General features: G+C 43.2%; 1 protein-coding gene across 5 annotated transcripts in view; it reads right to left on the reverse strand.

Moving 5' to 3' along the window:
* Positions 1-13,068, reverse strand: part of pip5k1aa (phosphatidylinositol-4-phosphate 5-kinase, type I, alpha, a) — a 118,685-nt gene extending 105,617 nt beyond the window's left edge. For all 5 annotated transcript variants that reach the window (XR_009651223.1, XR_009651222.1, XR_009651221.1 and 2 more), the window contains exons 1-2: positions 12,774-13,068; positions 8,904-8,990 (exon numbers count right to left, since the gene is read on the reverse strand). Coding sequence is in view for 2 of the 5 variants with exons in the window: in XM_060904890.1 (XP_060760873.1) it covers positions 8,904-8,949 (46 nt within the window). In the remaining 3 variants the exon portion in view is untranslated. The remainder of the gene's footprint in view (positions 1-8,903; positions 8,991-12,773) is intronic.
* Between the last annotated feature and the right edge of the window lie 10,016 nt (positions 13,069-23,084).

Here is a 23,084-nt window from a genome sequence, read left to right on the forward strand (position 1 = left end):
TTTCATCATACAAGCCTAATAAACATAGACAGAAACTTAATACTTTACACTTTCCTCTGTCCCCACTGACAAATAATATTACAGTTTTTAAATTACCCAAGTTAGATGAAACATAAAACTTGCCTCCTTCCTCAGTCACACCGGACTCGGCGTGCTGAGAACCCACTTCCGCATTCATAAAAGACTGTTCCCATGGAAACGGCATGATCATCACTTTCACTCTTGCTTGTAACTACAGGAAAATTTCCTTTCATTTCTAACTTAATTTCACTTATTTTTAACTCCTGTTTATTGCACTTTTTAAAAGAATCAAAAGGATTCCGAACATTCTGTGATGTAACATTTGCATTATGTACATTTCATAAAATCAAAACTCGTTAAAAGTATCCATTATTTTCAGTTGTATAGATATTTCATAATATTAAATCTTCAGAGTTGGCTGAATCTCATTTGTTATCTTTGATGTATATAGTAAAGATGTACAGTGGTGCTTGAAAGTTTGTGAACCCTTTAGAATTTTCTATATTTCTGCATAAATATGACCTAAAACACCATCAGATTTTCACACAAGTCCTAAAAGTAGATAAAGAGAACCCAGTTAAACAAATTAGACAAAAATATTATACTTGGTCATTTATTTATTGAGGAAAATGATCCAATATTACATATCTGTGAGTGGCAAAAGTATGTGAACCTTTGCTTTCAGTATCTGGTGTGACCCCCTTGTGCAGCAATAACTGCAACTAAACGTCTGCGGTAACTGTTGATCAGTCCTGCACACTGGCTTGGAGGAATTTTAGCCCGTTCCTCCGTACAGAACAGCTTCAACTCTGGGATGTTGGTAGGTTTCCTCACATGAACTGCTCGCTTCAGGTCCTTCCACAACATTTCCAGTGGATTAAGGTCAGGACTTTGACTTGGCCATTCCAAAACATTAACTTTATTCTTCTTTAACCATTCTTTGGTAGAACGACTTGTGTGCTTAGGGTCGTTGTCTTGCTGCATGACCCACCTTCTCTTGAGATTCAGTTCATGGACAGATGTCCTGACATTTTCCTTTAGAATTCCCTGGTATAACTCAGAATTCATGGTTCTATCAATGATGGCAAGCCGTCCTGGCCCAGATGCAGCAAAACAGGCCCAAACCATGATACTACCACCACCATGTTTCACAGATGGGATAAGGTTCTTATGCTGGAATGCAGTGCTTTCCTTTCTCCAAGCATAACGCTTCTCATTTAAACCAAAAAGTTCTATTTTGGTCTCATCCGTCCACAAAACATTTTTCCAATAGCTTTCTGGCTTGTCCACGTGATCTTTAGCAAACTGTAGACGTGCAGCAATGTTCTTTTTGGAGAGCAGTGGCTTTCTCCTTGCAACTCTGCCATGCACACCATTGTTGTTCAGTGTTCTCCTGATGGTGGACTCATGAACATTAGCCAATGTGAGAGAGGCTTTCAGTTGCTTAGAAGTTACCCTGGGGTCCTTTGTGACCTCGCCGACTATTACACGCCTTGCTCTTGGAGTGATCTTTGTTGGTCGACCACTCCTGGGGAGGGTAACAATGGTCTTGAATTTCCTCCATTTGTACACAATCTGTCTGACTGTGGATTGGTGGAGTCCAAACTCTTTAGAGATGGCTTTGTAACCTTTTCCAGCCTGATGAGCATCAACAACGCTTTTTCTGAGGTCCTCAGAAATCTCCTTTGTTCGTGCCATGATACACTTCCACAAACATGTGTTGTGAAGATCAGACTTTGATAGATCCCTGTTCTTTAAATAAAACAGGGTGCCCACTCACACCTGATTGTCATCCCATTGATTGAAAACACCAGACTCTAATTTCACCTTCAAATTAACTGCTAATCCTAGAGGTTCACATACTTTTGCCACTCACAGATATGTACTATTGGATCATTTTCCTCAATAAATAAATGACCAAGTATAATATTTTTTGTCTCATTTGTTTAACTGGGTTCTCTTGATCTACTTTTAGGACTTGTGTGAAAATCTGATGTTGTTTTAGGTCATATTTATGCAGAAATATAGAAAATTCTAAAGGGTTCACAAACTTTCAAACACCACTGTATTCTGTGTAATACGACTCGATTACAGCAATTTGTATTTTGTTTTTTGTCTTAAGCGCACTAGAAATTATAATTTACAGTTTCTGCTTTTACTGCAGGGATCTGTAGATTTTATTGATAATTACAGTGATTTGTAAAGTTCTGGTTAATTAATAAGAAACTAAATTTAAACTTTGTTATAACATTTTATTCAGTTAGTCAATAAAATGTGTGTTAAATGCCTAATAAAATATAATTCACACTTGAAAAGAAATGAAAGAATGCATTCATTTTAAAGGCTCAATTGCAGCTCCAGAAGTCGCCAGATTGCACCAAAAAAGATGAAATTTTCAATATTGCCCCCTCCTCGCCAATTGCGACCAAGTCACACTCCCTACTTTCAGGAAACCGCTCCCAACCCTGGCTAAGCCCCTGCCTGCACTGAAGAGAATCCATAATGACCGGAGCCTCTCAGTGCATGGTATATTAGATTTATTTCCCTCATTAAAAACATCCAAACTTTACTTTTAACTTTCATCTATGAAACTGCGTCTCAGCATAAACTCACTGGAGGCAGCCATGTTTGTCGTTTACGGCGGTGTGACCTTCGACCTGCACATGTGCAATATACCATGCTATCGCTTTTTTTACCATTTTAATTTCATTTATTTATTTGGCAGGCGATAGCATACCAAGGGCCCGTTTACACGAGGATGCTGTCGGGTAAAAACGACTAAATATTTTATCGGAAGTGCCTTTCGTCTACACGGGGACGGCGTTTCCGAGGCTGAAAAACGGAAAAAATTGAAAACGCCTTCCAGAGTGGATAAGTTAAAAACAGCCCCCGTTGCATATCCATCTAAACTACCCAATACGCGAAACTCTGCTCGGATCTGCTCACGTCGGGTACGCATTTACGTCATACATATGTCATATACTGTACAGCCCGGGAAGTAAGAAAGTAAGTAAAAAAGTAAGAGCATGTCTGATTACATCGATCCAACGGACCTTCAAGCTGCTCTGGCAGATTTAACCTCCTAAGGCCCAAGCTGTTTTTTTACATGCATTTTTTATTTCTCTTTGCTATTTGGGCTTATTAGAACCTGATTAGAATAAAAATTAAGCATCATCTTTTGATAAGATGTACTTTTAGAGAAAAAGTATGTCCACATATGTGGATTCTTGTTCCGAATTTCCATAAAGTGCTGTCCACGCATGTGACCGCTAAAGGCCTCTGCATGCTCGTGCGACAAGGCTTTCGCAGATGGCTTTTCGCAGACAGTTGTAATTTATCGTTGAGCGGGGAGTAATAGGCGTGCGCGATGTTATTCACCGGCACAACGCAAGGGGGCGCGAAGTCGCTAGGAGTAGTTGGTGGGTGTGGTTAGTGGAGTGTTTATCCTCCAGTTACTTATAATGACTAGAACTTTTTTTTTTATAATGACTAGAACTGGAGTCGTATAGATGTACGTACTTCCTCAGTCAACCGCTCTTCGTGCTGCTCCATCTTCGCTCGTGTTTTTAAAAATGCCGGTCGTGAAAACAAACCAAACCGGGAAAGAAGGGAAGCGGAAGTGCGTGTACAGCGGATGTAGAGTGGACCAATCAGACCCCTCTTGTCTGCGGCGCTGTCTGCGAGGCTTCTGCGGTGGTCACAATTTTTGGGAGGTGCGTGCAGAGCGTCTGCGAAGGTGGGGGGGCTACGCAGACACTGTCTGCGATGCTATCTGCGAGGACTGGGTTGTCAGCATAAATTGGCCTTAAGCCCTAGGAGGTTAATAAACGTCCAGGAGTCCTTCGAACATCTATACCGAATCTGCACATATACCGTTAATGAACAGAGGCGGGTATAGTATGCTCTTACTTTTTTACTTACTTTCTTACTTACCATAGCCAGAGTAGTCAAAGTTTTCGCGGCGCAGATGTGCAGATCAGACAAGACGGAAGACGTTGCACATGCATGCAGACATAGCGGAGGTCTTTCACAGCACCGCCTGGCATGCACATCTGTGACAGAGCGCAATGCGTCCGTCACTAAACAGCGGTTCCTCCCGCTGGTCATGTTTCAATGGTCAAGTGCAATGGACTAAACCACAGTTGCAAAGACATTCCAAATACAATCTGTGTTGTATGTTTGGTAATGGGGGCTTTACAAGTATGTTTTGTTACGGGTACATTTGTTACAACTTTTAGATATGTAAACCTGAAATGTTTGGAACATGTGTTCATAGTAAAAGACGCGACACAGGTTTAAACAGCGCAAGCATTTATTAGTTTTCACTATAAACAATAGCGTGTTCATTAAGTGCGCACGTTTAACATCTGAATCCTTTTCTGCTAGAGTTTATCTAACATCAGCCAGAAATGTTTGTAGCCATTTACCTGCTGTAGTCTTCCGGGTGCGGGACCAAACCAGAATGCAGGTCTGAAAGCGCTTTTCAAGGTTTCTTCCGCGATGCGCGGGAAAGCAGCTCATTAGAGCGGAGAGAAATGGTCTAAAAGGCCCAATCCCAATTCTAATTTCTACCCCTACCCCTTCCCCTTGGCCCTTCCCCTTGAAACTGAGCTACAAGGGATAGGGCTTGAAATTCAACACTTACGTATTGGGATAGCCCTTCAACGATCGCATACGTCATCGCGTACCTCCGTCAGCGTTTACGTTAGCAAAACGCGACCAAATGCGTCATTGGCTGTGACCAGCCGCTACAGTCAGAGCCAGAGATCTCTGCTGGCAGGGTGTGATTTGTTAACTAACACCACTGAATGGGATATCTTTGGCGCTTCGTGCACCACATCCTACAGAATGAGGTGTCAGAACACTCATGTAAACAATAAAAGCGAGAATAACAGAACAAAACGTACGCAGTGAAGCAACCGAAAACAATACTCACTCCCAAAGCTTTTTAGCAGCAGCTTGGATTTCAGAAATCGCTGCTCATTCTCAGCTCGAAAGCGAATCAAGCGGCGTGTTTCCTCTGGATAACAACTTAAAACACGTAAATAATGGAGAAAATACATTTATGACAATCTTTCGCCGCGGGAACCGCCATCTTTCTGAAATCCGCATGAAATCTCGCTGAAATCCGCATGGCATTGTAGGAAATCACTCAAACCCCTTCGTTCGGAGTCAGCTCCAGGAAAATCTCCGTTTGGAGGGGTACAGAAGCCCTACCCCTTCCCCTACCCCTCCGCGTTAACTGGGATTGGGATACCCCTACCCCTTCACGTGAACGCGCAAAATGGAGGGGAAGGGCCAAGGGGTTGGTCCAAGGGGTGAAATGGGATTCGGCCAAAATCTTACGCAAGTGTTTGTTGTAATACTTAAGGTCTGCACATTGTTGTAGGAGTGTAATGCATGCAGTGAAAATGTTTAGAACTGTTAAAATCTGTCTAGATGTGTTGATTGATTTTAATTGTGTTAAGACTGTGACGTAGTCTTTTAAATATGCGCTGCACTGTTCATTCAGGAGATGGCCTCGGCAGGGAGAGGACGCGTGACTTGAGCTCTGTGTGAGTAATGCCAGAGTAGCCTAGCTTGCGTGGGCATTTTGTCCCAGAATATTTTTTTTTGTTTGGTTTTGTCATCAGTGTTTTTTTGTTTGTCCTGTTTGTGTTAACTGCCGGCTTAAGAATAAAAAGAAAACTATTTTTGTACAAGAATTTTCCTTGTTTTGCTCATCGTTCTGACGGACTACTCCATCTGCTCGGCACACTCTATTACAACATCCAATTGAATTCCACACATTTATGCGTCACCGTATAGACGCAGATTTCCTTCTTGAAAACGGTCATGTAGACGCGGAAAAAAGTGAGAACGAAAACGGACTTTTGCGTTTTTGTTTCAGACCGTCCCCGTGTAAAGTGGGCCCAAATGTTAATTTTTTTGTTTCGATTGTATTAATTGTCTGTCTTTATTGTAAAAGCAAAAAGACTTCAGTCGGCTGTATAGCCTGAAACTTTGACGTCAGGTCATGGTTTATCCAGGATATACCATGACTAACTCACACCATATCCATTTTTTTTTTTTATGTCATGATATACACTGCTGGAATTATTTTCTGTCACGTAAGCCATCCTTGGCCAATCCCTGCACGGGAATTTTTTGATGAGGGACAGAATACGCAATATCACAATTCTCAGGGTGTCTGCAGGCTTGAACAAGTTCAATTTAAGACCTTTTTAAGACCATAGCAGGTTAAATTTAAGACTTATGCCGCACCAAAAAAAATAAAGAAAATTGGGAGAGCCTGAATTACTTTCAAAATAACAAAATTTATCATCATTCACCAATGAACTCATTACATCCCTAGGGTGCGCTCTTGCATTAATGAGGAACTAAGTTGCAGTGGAGCCAAAGACATCCTGCAAATCACTTGAGGATGAGGCGTTCGATTCCGTACGGTTTGTGTTGTAATGTTACAGTTCGCACGGAGTTAGCTGATACACCGTCTCGAGATGTGCTTGGACCTGACAACGGTGAACAAAATTGAGTGACGGCATGCGATTGTTGCAGACTTTTATGGGCAGCCTGGTGCTTCTCCGCTTTCGCATGCGATTCCGGTGCCTTTACACCCAGGGTGCCGAGTTTGAGTGTTCTTTTGCACAATGTGCAGTACGCCTCAAACGGATTGTTTGGTACACGTTTTAACCAGTCTACGAAATCATTGCGTTCAAGCCAGCAGTCGTTAAACTTGCGTTTGCCCATTTTGCTACAAACCGTGACAATCTCCCTCGCTTCTTTTAGGCTCTACTGTCCAAATGCGCGCGTGCCATGCCCTGTGCATCACCACGCCAACCGGGCTAGACACCGGATTCCACTGTGTCTCATTTGTAGTTTGCAGCGTAGCCTACTGATACCAAGTAGGCCTAGCCTATATGACTAATTATGAACATCACCAATGCTTTTAACAAAAAAAAAAAAAAGCGAATGGGGTAAATGGACGTAAGGATTTAAGACTTCACAAAATTACATTTAAGACCTACAATGCAAAATATGCTCGTATTTTAGACTTTTTAAGGCCTTAAATTAGGATTATCAAATTTTAGACTTTTTAAAGCCTTATTCGCACGGGATAAGTATTACCTGTGGACCTCTGGTAATTCGGAATAATTACAGAGAATGTCTGAGTTCTTAAGGCCAATTTATGCTGCCAACCCAGTCCTCGCAGACAGTGTCTGCGTAGCCCCCGCACCTTCGCAGACGCTCTGCGCACACCTCCCAAAAATTGTGACCACTGCAGAAGCCTCGCAGACAGCGCCGCAGACAAGAGGGCTCTGATTGGTCCGCTGTACACGCACTTCCGCTTCCCTACTTTCCCGGTTTGTTTTGTTTTCACGACCGGCATTTTTAAAAACACGAGCGAAGATGGAGCAGCACGAAGAGCGGTTGATTGAGGAAGTACGTACATCTATACGACTCCAGTTCTAGTCATTATAAAAAAAAAAAAAGTTCTAGTCATTATAAGTAACCGGAGGATAAACACTCCACTAACCACACCCACCAACTACTCCTAGCGACTTCGCGCCCCCTTGCGTTGTGCCGGTGAATAACATCGCGCACGCCTATTATCCCCGCTCAACAATAAATTACAACTGTCTGCGAAAAGCTATCTGCGAAAGCCTTGTCGCACGAGCATGCAGAGGCCTTTAGTCCCGTGCGAATGCGCCATGTCCGGAATTTGCCAAGTAATAATTCCGCCGCGAATTACCTACTGTGTTTCGGCAAAACACAGACGTCCAGTGGTAATACAAGTCCCGTGTGAATGCGCATGTTTGTGTTTGTAATTATTAAACGCGCGTCTCTTGTACTTTTCTGGAGTGAATAATGGAGGATACGGGCGAAATTTTGATAAACAGCATTTCAGGGGCAAGTGGTAGTAGGCCTATCCCGTATTTGAACCAGATAAGCAGAAACAGCTCCAAGAAGAAAGCACGAAGAATCTTCAACTGGATGGCTTGTGTGGCAGCATATGGTAAGGAGCCACGCTAACCCCCATGACACAGCAATACGAAGATATTTTGGTTAACGGAGGGAAGACAAATGTTCGTTTAGTAAAATACCCGGCTATGTGTAAACAGCGCCATAAACTGCCTGTTCACTTACATTGTCATCTCGAGACTGTTTTCATTTGCAGTGACCCCACCTTCTCATTTTGAGAGCGTGGAGCAAACATACTGCATCCCTATCATATGCGTTTCCCCTCTCTTAATTTGGATACAGTGCTATTCTTATGCCTACTGTGTTTTCATCCTACCTTATTAATGCACCATTAATGTACTACAGTAATATGCTGGCACTTCCAACATGCTACAACTGTATTGATTGTTGCCAAACGCGCCTTTATTCTAACCACCGACCCAACCTTGTTTATAGCTGATATCTGGTACCCTGATAGAAGACCCAGGGAGAGAGGCCTGTCCTTCTGGGAAGTGGAGGTGCTGGAGAACTTTCGGGAGAAAGACTGGTACCAAAACTTCCAAATGCCCAAAGAGGCCTTTGAGAAGCTGTGTGACCACCTGCGCCCACACATTAAGCCCCAAACCACCAACATGCTGGCACCAATACCTGTTGAGAAGAGGGTGGCACTCACAATCTACAGTAATTCAGTGAATTACAGACTTTTGCTTATCCCGTCCGAATGCGCCACACAATAACACAGAGGTGCGGGGGTAATTGCGAATTACCACAGGTCCATAGGTAATACTTATCCCGTGCGAATAGGGCTTAAGACTTTTTAAGACTCCGCGGAAACCCTGAATTCTGGATGTAGACAGCAGCATTAAGAAAAAAAAAAAAAGGAAAAATCAGAAGAGCTAAAATCCTATGCTGACACTTACTAGTGGAGTTGGCTCCCTCGGTGGAGACTGGACCAGCTGTAGCCATTCTCTGGAGGAAGTTTCATAGGTCACGTTCACTTACAGGGTCTAGAATCAGAAGCAGGAATATTTTTTGTTGACATACGACATTTTGCACGTTTATAATTCTAGTGCAACAAGTTACCATCAACTCGTTTTGACAGCTCCTTGGTCAATACGAGGCTGTTTGTTCAGGTATGTTGAAAAGTGCTTTACTTCTCTTATACTACAGCAATTTGCCAAATATTCATTTTTAAAAATTTATTAATGAACGACATCATGCTTTTTTAAAACTGTTTATCGCAGAGCCCCATACTTAAGAGAATATGGTCAAGCATCGACCTGATTTGTGATGGCTTTTGACCGTACAACGTCCGAACGTGTACCACCACAGGGAACCTGACTGGAAGCGCAGAAGATAGATGGTTTTTTTTCCAGCACTTATTTTTTAATTTGCTTTAAAAAAAAAAAAAATAAACGTGGGATTATTTACTAACACATTTTACAGAAAATATTCACAACAGTTTCATATAAAACTAGTTAAAACAGTTTATTCGTTCACAAGCTTGTTGGACAGTTGACAGTTTCTGTCATGTAAATTCCTCCTGGACAAAATCGCAGGAAGAGTTTTATTGAAACCACAAAACAGACACAAGGGCCGAGTCGAAAAACAGGCAGTTAGGTCCAGACAGGATATCAGAGGGAATAAAATACTCACAGTCCAAAACCACAAAGAGTCAAAACCAGAAATGCAACACAAAATACAAGGCTTTCCTAAAGTATGTGTGTTACTCTGAGTCCTTATATGTTTGTGCTGTGATTGCACTCTAATCAGGAACAGGTGCAGGGTAATTAGTCCTAATGGCGCTTCATGCTCATGCACCGAAGCATGTGGACGTGGCCGATGTAACCAGACAAGTGTTTGACAGATCAAGTTTGATATTCGATGGGAACTATACAGCACTGACGTAAAGTGAAAGCGCTGGTTCACTGCTGTCCACCAGGCAACCAGCAGAGTCACACCATAAAAACGTGGTGGTGTTGATTCTAGTGCAGGGCATGTGGTGTCAAAGAAAGGAATAAATATGATTTTGGAACTGTGATGCGTATCTCATTATTGGTCTCATTGTGACAAGACAACGCAGCAATTTACTCATATGAAATACACGACACAATTCGATTAGATGGTTCATATGATCTAATGTTATTCTATTCAGGTTGAGTTTGTTCCCTTGTAAATATTTTTGCTCATAAACTCATCAGGAGCTCCACTTTTAGGCAGTGACTAGCTATATATTCTACCTGCATTCACTGGATATGGGCAATCGCTTGCTACTCTACTACTAGGATATCAGCTCATATACCACGAGTAGAGAAAAACAAAATGGCGGACCGCATCAAGTCAGATATATCACTTTATTATGAAGTATTTAAAAGAAATAGGAATAGCTAAAATAATATAGTTGTTCTCGGCAGCACGGTGGTGTCGTGGTTAGCACCGTCACCTCATAGCAAGAAGGTTCTGGGTTCGAGCCCCATGGCCGGCGAGGGCCTTTCTGTGCGGAGTTTGCATGTTCTCCCCGTGTCTGTGTGGGTTTCCTCCGGGTGCTCCGGTTTCCCCCACAGTTCAAAGACATGCAGGTTAGGTTAACTCATCTCATTATCTCTAGCCGCTTTATCCTGTTCTACAGGGTCGCAGGCAAGCTGGAGCCTATCCCAGCTGACTACGGGCGAGAGGCGGGGTACACCCTGGACAAGTCGCCAGGTCATCACAGGGCTGACACATAGACACAGACAACCATTCACACTCACATTCACACCTACGGTCAATTTAGAGTCACCAGTTAACCTAACCTGCATGTCTTTGGACTGTGGGGGAAACCGGAGCACCCGGAGGAAACCCACGCGGACACGGGGAGAACATGCAAACTCCACACAGAAAGGCCCTCGCCGGCCCCGGGGCTCGAACCCGGACCTTCTTGCTGTGAGGCGACAGCGCTGCCCATTATATATTATATATTTTTTCTCCATCAAAGTTACATTTTGTGACTTCGAAGCTGAGTTTTAGTGTGACGTTTCAAGAACACAAAATCAAGAAAACGTGGAAGAAACAGCAATAATTGAAGAGCCGGTTTCTAAGCTACCTAAAACTAGCAGTGGTAATTATTTTTTGTTACATATTTTTCATAGTTCTATTCTAGCACTAAGACAATTACAGTGGGTGCTTTTCTAATATTCTTATGCGGCTATTGAAAAAAAATGTACGGTCTGACAAAGGGGGTGTCACGGGCACACCAGGACCCCCCCAGCTACGCCCCGGAACTCCCTAGAAAGTGAGTAGTGAACGAGTCGGTGATTTCAGACACAGCGAAGGTTCTCATCTCATCTCATTATCTCTAGCCGCTTTATCCTGTTCTATAGGGTCGCAGGCAAGCTGGAGCCTATCCCAGCTGACTACGGGCGAAAGGCGGGGTACACCCTGGACAAGTCACCAGGTCATCACAGGGCTGACACATAGACACAGACAACCATTCACACTCACATTCACACCTACGGTCAATTTAGAGTCACCAGTTAACCTAACCTGCATGTCTTTGGACTGTGGGGGAAACCGGAGCACCCGGAGGAAACCCACGCGGACACGGGGAGAACATGCAAACTCCACACAGAAAGGCCCTCGCCGGCCACGGGGCTCGAACCCGGACCTTCTTGCTGTGAGGCGACAGCGCTGCCCATTATATATTATATATTTTTTCTCCATCAAAGTTACATTTTGTGACTTCGAAGCTGAGTTTTAGTGTGACGTTTCAAGAACACAAAATCAAGAAAACGTGGAAGAAACAGCAATAATTGAAGAGCCGGTTTCTAAGCTACCTAAAACTAGCAGTGGTAATTATTTTTTGTTACATATTTTTCATAGTTCTATTCTAGCACTAAGACAATTACAGTGGGTGCTTTTCTAATATTCTTATGCGGCTATTGAAAAAAAATGTACGGTCTGACAAAGGGGGTGTCACGGGCACACCAGGACCCCCCCAGCTACGCCCCGGAACTCCCTAGAAAGTGAGTAGTGAACGAGTCGGTGATTTCAGACACAGCGAAGGTTCTCATCTCATCTCATTATCTCTAGCCGCTTTATCCTGTTCTATAGGGTCGCAGGCAAGCTGGAGCCTATCCCAGCTGACTACGGGCGAAAGGCGGGGTACACCCTGGACAAGTCACCAGGTCATCACAGGGCTGACACATAGACACAGACAACCATTCACACTCACATTCACACCTACGGTCAATTTAGAGTCACCAGTTAACCTAACCTGCATGTCTTTGGACTGTGGGGGAAACCGGAGCACCCGGAGGAAACCCACGCGGACACGGGGAGAACATGCAAACTGTGCACAGAAAGGCCCTCGCCGGCCCCGGGGCTCGAACCCGGACCTTCTTGCTGTGAGGCGACAGCGCTAACCACAAGATCGGAAAATCTTGCAAAGACATGAATATGCAAATGAGTCATATGACGTAACCTGGCGACTCCTATGGACCTTGAGCTACTTTCCCCTGTAAAGTTTTGGCAACATGACCTGCTACATAAAAGCTACAAAAGATAGTCTGGATGTTAACCAGCTTCCTGGTTGTACAGTGTTGTTTTTTGAGTCAGACTCTTATTCACTCACAAATAACCCCCCCCCCAGCCCGAATAAAGACAGAATGGTGCTGGTTCGAGTCCTAATTCAATCTCTCAGCCTTGTTAGCAAACAGTTCAGGGTTTATCTGCTCAAAACGTCCAGCTGGTTTATTTCCACATGAAGTCTTGATCAGTAAATAGATTTCAATGTTTAAAAATGAAAAACTTACCAAACACACAGCTGTGTGAGGAAGTCTCTCAGTTCTGGATTGTTTGTTGAGAGTTTGCTCTTCACTTGTTGACTCCACCGAGACACAATAATTACAGTCGCAGTGTAAACTTATTATTGTTTCTGTTTTTTTCCTCTCGTTCCAGTGTTGCTACTTTAAACACACTCCTGTCTTCCTGTTCCTCTTCTTTTCTTTTTACTACACCCCTAATCGCCCTGGCTATCAAATGTTCTCCTATGCATATTTTTTTTTTTAGTGGCATCCATTTCCTTCTCTTTTCTAATAACATCCTTAAAAGCCTGCTGTCTGTGTATTGAAAGTTATCAAGCGCCACCTAGTGGTTGTTCAGTACAATAACACAATACTACACTCTCTCTCTCATACTTCGAGTGGGGGAAAAAGCCCCCCTTAAAGTGCCATTCCACCATTGGATGTATTCTTTGGCATAAAATACAATATATTTTATGACAACATGACTAGACAGAGAAATCTTTTAGCTTCAAAATGATATATCAAACATAATTTTTTGACAACGACAAGTATATTAATTTTGCGACCAAAGTCACCTACCCTTTTAATTTCCGCGCGGTAGTGAAACGTGATGTCATCGGCAGGTTCCCCTTCTTGTGTAGCACGTGTCGGTCTATTTTTAGACCAGGAAACCCCCAGAGTCATTTCTCCTCGTATATGGGGGCCACAAAAATTGCGAAAAATTTTGAGTTAATCTTTCAGTTAGCTAGATTTATTGGTATTAGCTAGATTTATTGGTATTATTAACCCCGGCGACAGTAGTCGGAGGGGTTATTATTTTCACCTGTGTCAGTCTGTGTGTGTGTGTATCTGTCTGTCTGTCTGCAAGATATCTCAAGAACCAATGGATCGATTTGGACCAAATTTTGTACATGTGTTGCCAATCACCCAGGAAGGAAACCATTAAATTTTGGAGGTCAAAGGTCAAGGTCATGGCAGAACTTCGAAATTTTCGCCCAATGTATTTTAATAGGGAAAAGGCGGGGTTTGCACTCGTTAGAGTGTCCCTGTCTAGTTTTTATCGCGTTCTATCCGCCATTGCTGATAATATGTGCCACGTCACACGTCACGTGGTACACAAGAAGGGGAACCTGCCGATGGATGACATCACGCGCAGAAATTAAAAGGGTAGGTGACTTTGGTCGCAAAATTAATATACTTGTCGTTGTCAAAAGATTATGTTTGATATATCATTTTGAAGCTAAAAGATTTCTCTATCTAGTGATACCATTTATATATGTTGTCAAAATATATTGTATTTTATGCCAAAGAATACATCCAATGGTGGAATGGCACTTTAAGGAAAATTCAGTTTTTCTCCAAGTTGAAATGAACCATGTGTTTAGTTTTAATCATAGTTTTTGACAACAGTGACATGAACAATAATGCCACCTAAAGTTTGCCTAAAGTTAATACTTAATTTTTTTTTAAACAAAAACAAACATTGTGCCAAGGGGGCCTTTTACCCCCCCCCCCCCCCCCCCCCCCCAAGTGGGGTAAAAGGCCCCCTGAGGTGGGGCAATAGGCCCCCTCACTCAAAAAAAAAAGCTGTTTGGATAGCAAAAGTGTTTACTTAAGCCTATAATGTGAAAGAAACAAGAAAATATCCCTGAATTAATGAATAGATGCATTATTTTATTATATTTCACATTTTAATTTCAATTTTTTTTTAATTTCAATTATTTTTAATATTAAGTTCAAATTACTTGCTTTACTCAACCAGGTAAGCGAGATGTTATTAAAAACTATGTATCTGCTATTCAGAAATGTATGAAATACAGTAATTATGATAAAAGGAAACGATGCCCCCTGGGGGCCATTTACCCCGCCATTAAGGGGGCGTTTTACCCCACAGACTACACTTTTACAAAAAAGGGTCTTACTTTCAAAATGTGATTCAACTTTTTATACCTAATGTATTTTTTTTTTACGTACTGACTTGTCTACTCATACCACATACACAGCTGTGATATCTGACGAAATAGCAGCTATCTAAATACAGTTTTACTGATATCTGAATATTATCCTCCTAGGGCTTAGCGGTCACATGCGTGGACAGCACTTTATGGAAATTCGGAACAAGAATCCACATATGTGGACATACTTCTTCTCTAAAAGTACATCTTATCAAAAGACAATGCTTAGTTTTTATTCTAATCAGGTTTTAATATGCCCAAATAGCAAAGATAAATAAAAAAATGCATGTAAAAAAAACAGCTTGGGCCTTAGGAGGTTAAATCACTTACCATGAAATTTGATTTCTCTCCGCTGCGTTACTGATATGCAATCCACAGTGGATATTTCTATATCCCCATTGTCAAGCCAGTCCATAGCAACAATAGAAATGTAACTTTGCACCATCTGGTGGTTATTTTGGGTAAAACCGGCCGGGGGCGTATTACCCCACGGGGGCGTATTACCCCACTCTACTCTACTTCAGGGCAAGTTAGAATTTTCAGTCCATCCATCCATCCCATCTCATCTCATCATCTCTAGCCGCTTTATCCTGTTCTATAGGGTCGCAGGCAAGCTGGAGCCTATCCCAGCTGACTACGGGCAAGAGAAGTCGCCAGGTCATCGCAGGGCTGACACTCAACCATTCACACATACGGTCAATTTAGAGCCACTAGTTATCCTAACCTGCATGTTTTTGAACTGTGGAGGAAACCCACGCAGACACGGGGAGAACATGTAAACTCGACACAGAAAGGCCTTCGTCGGCTACTAGGCTCGAACCCGGACCTTCTTGCTGTGAGGCGACAGTACTAACCACTACACCACCATGTCGCCCATTCAGTTCAGTTCAGAGTTAAATTAAATTTTCTCAAAATCCAGCTACTTTCCCCTGTAAAGTGTCAGCAACATCCATCCATAGCCGCTTATCCTGTCTTAGGCTGCTGGGCCATAGAAGGTTCACGCTGCACGCTGCATGCTGCACGCTACACGCTACACGTTCACGTGAAGAACCGGACCCTGGGCCATTAAACTTCATGCTTGGATGTTCACGTGTTGCGTCTGTTCTACTTTGACCGAGTAATACAACAATAACCAACAATATGGACTCTTCGGATGACGACGATTGCCTCATTCTGCTTTTACTGAGACAGAGGAAGAGAAAAAGGAACAGAATTTGGAGCCGAGAACACTTCCTTCTGAGAGAAACCCGTGGTGAATTTCACCGAACATTCTATAATCTGCTTGACAATCCCGATGAAGAACTATTTTTCAATTATACCATTCAATTATATTTTTTCTGAAGTTTTCCCCTGAAAGCATAGAGTTATCTCCCTAGACCCGTTCTGATTGGCTGGCGCGGCGGTGACCGCATGCATTGACTGGAATTTCCATCTTCACGCCTAGAAAAAAGTGTGCATGTTCATTTCACGCTTCACGCGTGAAGTGTGCAGCGTGCAGCGTGAACGCCGTTCTATGGCCCAGAGCAAGTCATGCTACGTTTGTCCACTTTTCTTTACACGCGTGTAGCGTGTAGTGTGCAGCATGCAGCGTGCAGCGTGAACCTTCTATGGCCCAGCTGCCTTACAGGGTCGCAGGCAAGCTGGACCCTATCCCAGCTGACGATGGGTGAGAGAAGTCGCCAGGTCATCGCAGGGCTGACACACAACCATTCACACCTACAGTCAATTTAGAGTCACCAGTTAACCTAACCTGCATGTCTTTGGACTGTGGGGGAAACCGGAGCACCTGGAGGAAACCCACGCAGACACGGGGAGAACATGCAAACTCCACACAGAAAGGCCCTCGTTGGCCGCTGGGTTCGAACCCAGGACCTTCTTGCTGTGAGGTGACAGTACTAACCACTACACCACCGTGCCGTCCATTCAGTTCAGTTCAGAGTTAAATTAAAGTTTCTCAAAATTCAGCTACTTTCCCCTGTAAAGTGTTGGCAACATTACCTACTAAATGTACGACGGCTTTTCAATTTCATAAAATCGGTGAAATTTAGTTCCCTCTGAAATTTGGTCATTGTGACAGAGCAATTATCAATAGTCCATAATTATCAACACCTTTTCAGATCCATTATCTGTAACTGCTTATCCTGTGCAGGGTCGCAGGCAAGCTGGAGCCTATCCCAGCTGACTACGGGCGAAAGGCGGGGTACACCCTGGACAAGTCGCCAGGTCATCACAGGGCTGACACATAGACACAGACAACCATTCACACTCACATTCACACCTACGGTCAATTTAGAGTCACCAGTTAACCTAACCTGCATGTCTTTGGACTGTGGGGGAAACCGGAGCACCCGGAGGAAACCCACGCGGACACGGGGAGAACATGCAAACTCCACACAGAAAGGCCCTCGCCGGCCACGGGGCTCGAACCCGGACCTTCTTGCTGTGAGGCGACAGCGCTAACCACTACACCACCGTGCCACCATGTGTACAGATTTACCAATAAAAAACAATTTTGCAAAGGTGAGTTTCAGTTGCAACAGTTATTATAGGTTAATTAATCAGCCGGAAGACCCGCCTCACCCTTTGATCTTGTCGTCTGATGACGGCTCTTACCTGAGATGGAATTGTTTTTAGCACGATCAGCAATTTTTCGGAAAACCCGGACCTTATCATCGCAGGTAAGCATGGTGGAAAGATCATGGACATGTTTTTACTGATCAAATTCACTGATATTTCATGATCTCCTCGTCGAAACCTACTTTGTTTCTTACTCTTTCATTTGACAGTCGCCATTTTGTATCTCAACACGTGTTTGAGAAGTCACACCCATGTTCACCGGTGTCCACCATTATCGATACCCTGTGGAATTAAGTGATATTTACAACTGTTATGGATCGATCTTTGTGTAACATTGCTGAAGTTGATGCGTGGTACTACATTTCTTGTGTGTCCAGTCTAGTCGCCTTCGCTGGCCTAACTCAAGATGAGGCTGAAAATGTAGAATTTATATGTGATCAGTGCGACAAAGTTTCTCATTCTTTTCCAAATTGAGGATGTAAATGATATTTATTGGTAAACTACAAAACTAGAAATGAATACAAACAACAACGAATGATTAACAAAATGTGAGCTACGAAAATACTTAGAAAGTGGAACAAAAAGATTTTCTGACGCAGGTTAAACATTATCAGTTCGTTTGTTTACAAACATTAGAATTACTTCCTCATTTACATAAACACAGACATCCATATATTTATATAAAAAATATTTTGTACTAAATATAAGTCTATGGAACACAAATTTTAAATAAAAACTATGTTTTGTTAACTTAATACCACATACTGATTTTTTTTTTATAAATAATCATCTGGATGTCGATAATTGTGGAACAGTGTCGATAACTGTGGACAAAGGTGCCAATACTTGCGGAACGGTGTCACGTGATCTGATACTCTAAGTAACCGGGAATCAACTCATTTTTTTCCAGTGGAAGTTTGAGTAATTGTTCATACACAATTTACATATTGAAAGTCTTTTCTACTTTTGCAACGGCCAAAAGATCGTTAAGGTGTCAATAATTGTAGCTGTCGCTCTATATGTTTATTTCTGCAATATCACAAGAAAAAAAAAGTGCCATTCTGTGGCTGGGAAGTTATTTAATTTGAGGGGATTAAAGTCAATAATGTGCATGAAATCACTTGCTTCACACAGTCACGCAGACAGAGGAAGTCCGTGTGCGCATGCGCAGGTTTACCTTCTTCTTCTTTTGGGTTTTACGGCAGCTGGCATCCACAGTGTCGCATTACTGCCATCTAGAGGTTTACTTTGAGCGTGCACTGACAGTTCCATCATTCTGTCGCTAAACGAACAGCTGATCACACCGAGGTGCTTGCTGAGAGTCGATATTTATTAGTTTGGTCCTGCGTTTCCTTTCCTTCGTATATAACATAACGTCTTTTCTTCTCGCTTTCCGTGACTATAGTCGGTCTTTCACGTTTCATTCGCACACTCGCGTCCTCTATTTTTCTCTCCGGTTTCAAATTTGTATCTCACAATGCCTCGCTCAAATGGGGAAAGCCCACCATGTGATGCATGACATAGTATCTTGCATTGCCTCATGGTAAAGCAGGACAAAATAGTGGAGAATTTAGGGCCATGTGGCCTTAAATTCATTAATTGCTCTATTTTTTAAAAAAATAATAAAATTGGAAGTCTGTGATTCAGTAGCTTTCGGTCCACTAAACAAAAATAATTGGGTGTCGGGGAAAATTCTTTTTATGACCTACACTTGAAAAATCTGAAAGGCAGTCCAGCTTGCATGTAGCACCATGGTCCTAGAGAAGCATTGTTTCATTTTAACTGTGTACTGTACCAGCTGTGTATGGTCTCATCTCGTCTCGTCTCGTCTTCTTCCGCTTTATCAGTAAATATGTAAGTATGGTTGAAATGATAAATAATAGTGGTTAGCGCTGTCGCCTCACAGCAAGAAGGTCCGGGTTCAAGCCCCATGGCCAGCGAGGGCCTTTCTGTGTGGAGTTTGCATGTTCTCCCCGTGTCTGCGTGGGTTTCCTCCGGGTGCTCCGGTTTCCCCCACAGTCCAAAGACATGCAGGTTAGGTTAACTGGTGACTCTAAATTGACCGTAGGTGTGAATGTGAGTGTGAATGGTTGTCTGTGTCTATGTGTCAGCCCTGTGATGACCTGGCGACTTGTCCAGGGTGTACCCCGCCTTTCGCCCATAGTCAGCTGGGATAGGCTCCAGCTTGCCTGCGACCCTGTAGAAGGATAAAGCGGCTAGAGATAATGAGATGAGATGAGATGAATAAAATTGGAAGTCTGTGATTCAGTAGCTTTCAGTCCACTAAACAAAAATAATTGGGTGTCGGGGAAAATTCTTTTTATGACCTACACTTGAAAAATCTGAAAGGCAGTCCAGCTTGCATGTAGCACCATGGTCCTAGAGAAGCATTGTTTCATTTTAACTGTGTACTGTACCAACTGTGTATGGTCTCATCTCGTCTCGTCTCGTCTTCTTCCGCTTTATCAGTAAATATGTAAGTATGGTTGAAATGACAAATAATAGTGGTTAGCGCTGTCGCCTCACAGCAAGAAGGTCCGGGTTCAAGCCCCATGGCCAGCGAGGGCCTTTCTGTGCGGAGTTTGCATGTTCTCCCCGTGTCCGCGTGGGTTTCCTCCGGGTGCTCCGGTTTCCCCCACAGTCCAAAGACATGCAGGTTAGGTTAACTGGTGACTCTAAATTGAGCGTAGGTGTGAATGTGAGTGTGAATGGTTGTCTGTGTCTATGTGTCAGCCCTGTGATGACCTGGCGACTTGTCCAGGGTGTACCCCGCCTTTCACCTGTAGTCAGCTGGGATAGGCTCCAGCTTGCCTGCGACCCTGTAGAACAGGATAAAGCGGCTAGAGATAATGAGATGAGATGAGATGAGATGGGAATGACACTTAATCATGCACACACACACACGCATGGCTGATCACAGCATCGACAGTAAACAAAGCAACACTTCTTACCTTTAACAGTGTTATACTGGATATATAAATAATCTTTTGGATCAATCGACATACAGACATACACACTTGATAAATCAAGTTATCACTGAAAGCCATGAAATTCTGATTTCTCACTTCCGAGGTAACTTAATTACACAATATGACCAAAAGTTTGTGGACACCTGACCATCACACCCATATGTGGGTCTTCCCCAAACTGTTACCACAAAGTCCTTGTATGCTGTAACATTACAATTTCCCTTCACAGAGCCCTGACCTCAACCCCACTGAACACGTTCAGGTTGAACTTAAACGCTGACTGCCGTGTGGAAGCCATGGCCAAAAGCTTAGAGAAGCAGCTTTGGGGCCAAAAGGTTGCTGGTTTGATTCCCTGGACCAACAGGAATGGCTGACATGCCTTTGAGCAAGGCACCTAACCTCCAGCTGCTCCCCGGGCTGCCCATTGTGGGTACGTCAGGATCTTGTTGTACGTCGCTCTGGATAAGAGTGTCTCTAATTAATGTCTGTAGTGTAATGAGTGCACCACAGGCCTCACTGCCCAAGCTCAGGGCCTGACCTGATCACCAATGCTCTTGTGGCCCTTCCCAGAAAAGTAGACATTATTAAAACAGCAAAGAGGACACGACATCGGGATTGGGATATTCAACAAGGACCTTACCCCAACTGAACAGTTTTGGAAGAATTTGTGCTAAGGTGCACTGAAGTTGTTCTGGTGACTCATGGTAGTCCAACACTACTAAGACACTTTCTGTTGTTTCCTTCCAAATTTGCCACCTGGCTGTGGATACAGTACATGTTTAAGTGGCTATGTACCTGTAGCTGGAATCATACCAATGTGACTGTGATGTGCATGAAATGTGGGTTTAAAAAATGGACCAAGGGTTAGGGTTAGTCTGAGTTCCTCAGATTAAATGAAATAGTAATATTGCTAGTAATAGCAATGAAACTACAGTGTATATATTTGCACAAAAACTTTATGAAATGTTTCATTATGGTAAGTAAAATGTCTCATCTCATCTCATTATCTCTAGCCGCTTTATCCTGTTCTACAGGGTCACAGGCGAGCTAGAGCCTATCCCAGCTGACTACGGGCGAAAGGCGGGGTACACCCTGGACAAGTCGCCAGGTCATCACAGGGCTGACACATAGACACAGACAACCATTCACACTCACATTCACACCTACGCTCAATTTAGAGTCACCAGTTAACCTAACCTGCATGTCTTTGGACTGTGGGGGAAACCGGAGCACCCGGAGGAAACCCACGCGGACAACATGCAAACTCCGCACAGAAAGGCCCTCGCCGGCCACGGGGCTCGAACCCGGACCTTCTTGCTGTGAGGCAACAGCGCTAACCACTACACCACCGTGCCGCCCCGTAAGTAAAATGTGAACATTTCAAAATCTATGAATTCACAGCCCTGGATTGGGTTACTCTGTAGCCGGTCATCTCGCACTTAATCCTCTCTATAGAAACTATTTATTGCATCATGCAATGTGCAACAAACAGCCATAATATTAATTTTCCCTGACACCTAATTATTTTGTTCAGTGGACCGAAAGCTACTGAATTCGAATCACAGACTTCCAATTTTATTAGTTTTTCTTTAAATAGAACAATTTAGAGCCACATGGCCCTAAATTCTCTGCTATTTTTTCCTGCTTCACCATGACCCAATTCAAGATACCACGTTATGCATGACGTGGTGGGCTTTCCCCGTTCATGCAAGGCATTGTGGGATACAAATTTGAAACAGGAGAGAAAAATGGAGGATGTGAGTGTGCAAATGAAACGTGATATATATATACGAAGGCAGTGGCGTGCACAGACATTTTGGGGGGCAAGTGCTCTGGGGGGAAAAAAGGGCACTTTTTTGCACATGTGGAACACCTTATTATAAAAGTCTGAGATTTAACCCTCCTCTTGTGTTCATAATCATATCAAAGTTTTGGGTATTTTTCTGTAGTTCCATCTTTAAAAAGTCTGATAAAGTCTGAAAGTCTGATCTTCCCGTCACTGACTTGAGTCTCAAGACTGTGTTTATTCACAGATTTCCGTGAGATCATCTTAAAATTTGTAACGAAATATACACACTCAATGGGCTCAACGGAGCTCTCCTTTATTTGCATAACGGCGTGCATACTAGCATAACGTGATATTCTTAATGTTATAAAAACAGGTCGGAATTGATGGAGAGTGGGGTTGCCTCAATGGTTTAGGTTAAAATGTTGTTCAGTTTGTTTCTCCATATGGAAAGGGAGCAAATAAGCTGGCAAAGGCTGCCATGTGCAGTTGTTTCTGTATGCGACGGGCTACTTCACGACAAAATAATTACAGCTTGGGCTTAGAGGGCAAACAATACATTTTCACTCGATTCATGTGTTACCTGGCTGGTGGGGCAGGGGAAGAGCTGACTGACTGCCCGATGTGTTGTCTGCGCTACGACAAGGCCGTGGCTTCCAGGACGCTATGCTGCTGCAACCTCACGTTGAATGCACTGCACGCTTGTTCACGTGACAGAGCAAGAGAGACAGAGGTCCGGTGTGTGTGCAGAGGGGGCACACATCGGGACATTATTTTCACACACGCTTTTAATGCCGTGGCTTTTCTAAAAGATCATGTCGACATTGGCCTCAGTAAACTGTAAAAAAAAAAATTAAAAATTCAAAAGGGCACTTTTTTGGACAGAGGGCAGAGGGGCAGGTGCTTGAGCACCACCTCATGTCTATCTGTGCACGCCACTGTACGAAGGAAAGGAAACGCAGGACCAAGCTAATAAATATCAGCGCTCAGCGAGCACCTCGGTGTGATCAGCTGTTCGTTTAGCAACAGAATG

The sequence above is a fragment of the Neoarius graeffei genome, chromosome 22 (assembly GCF_027579695.1).
Source record: "Neoarius graeffei isolate fNeoGra1 chromosome 22, fNeoGra1.pri, whole genome shotgun sequence".
Lineage (NCBI taxonomy): Eukaryota > Metazoa > Chordata > Actinopteri > Siluriformes > Ariidae > Neoarius > Neoarius graeffei.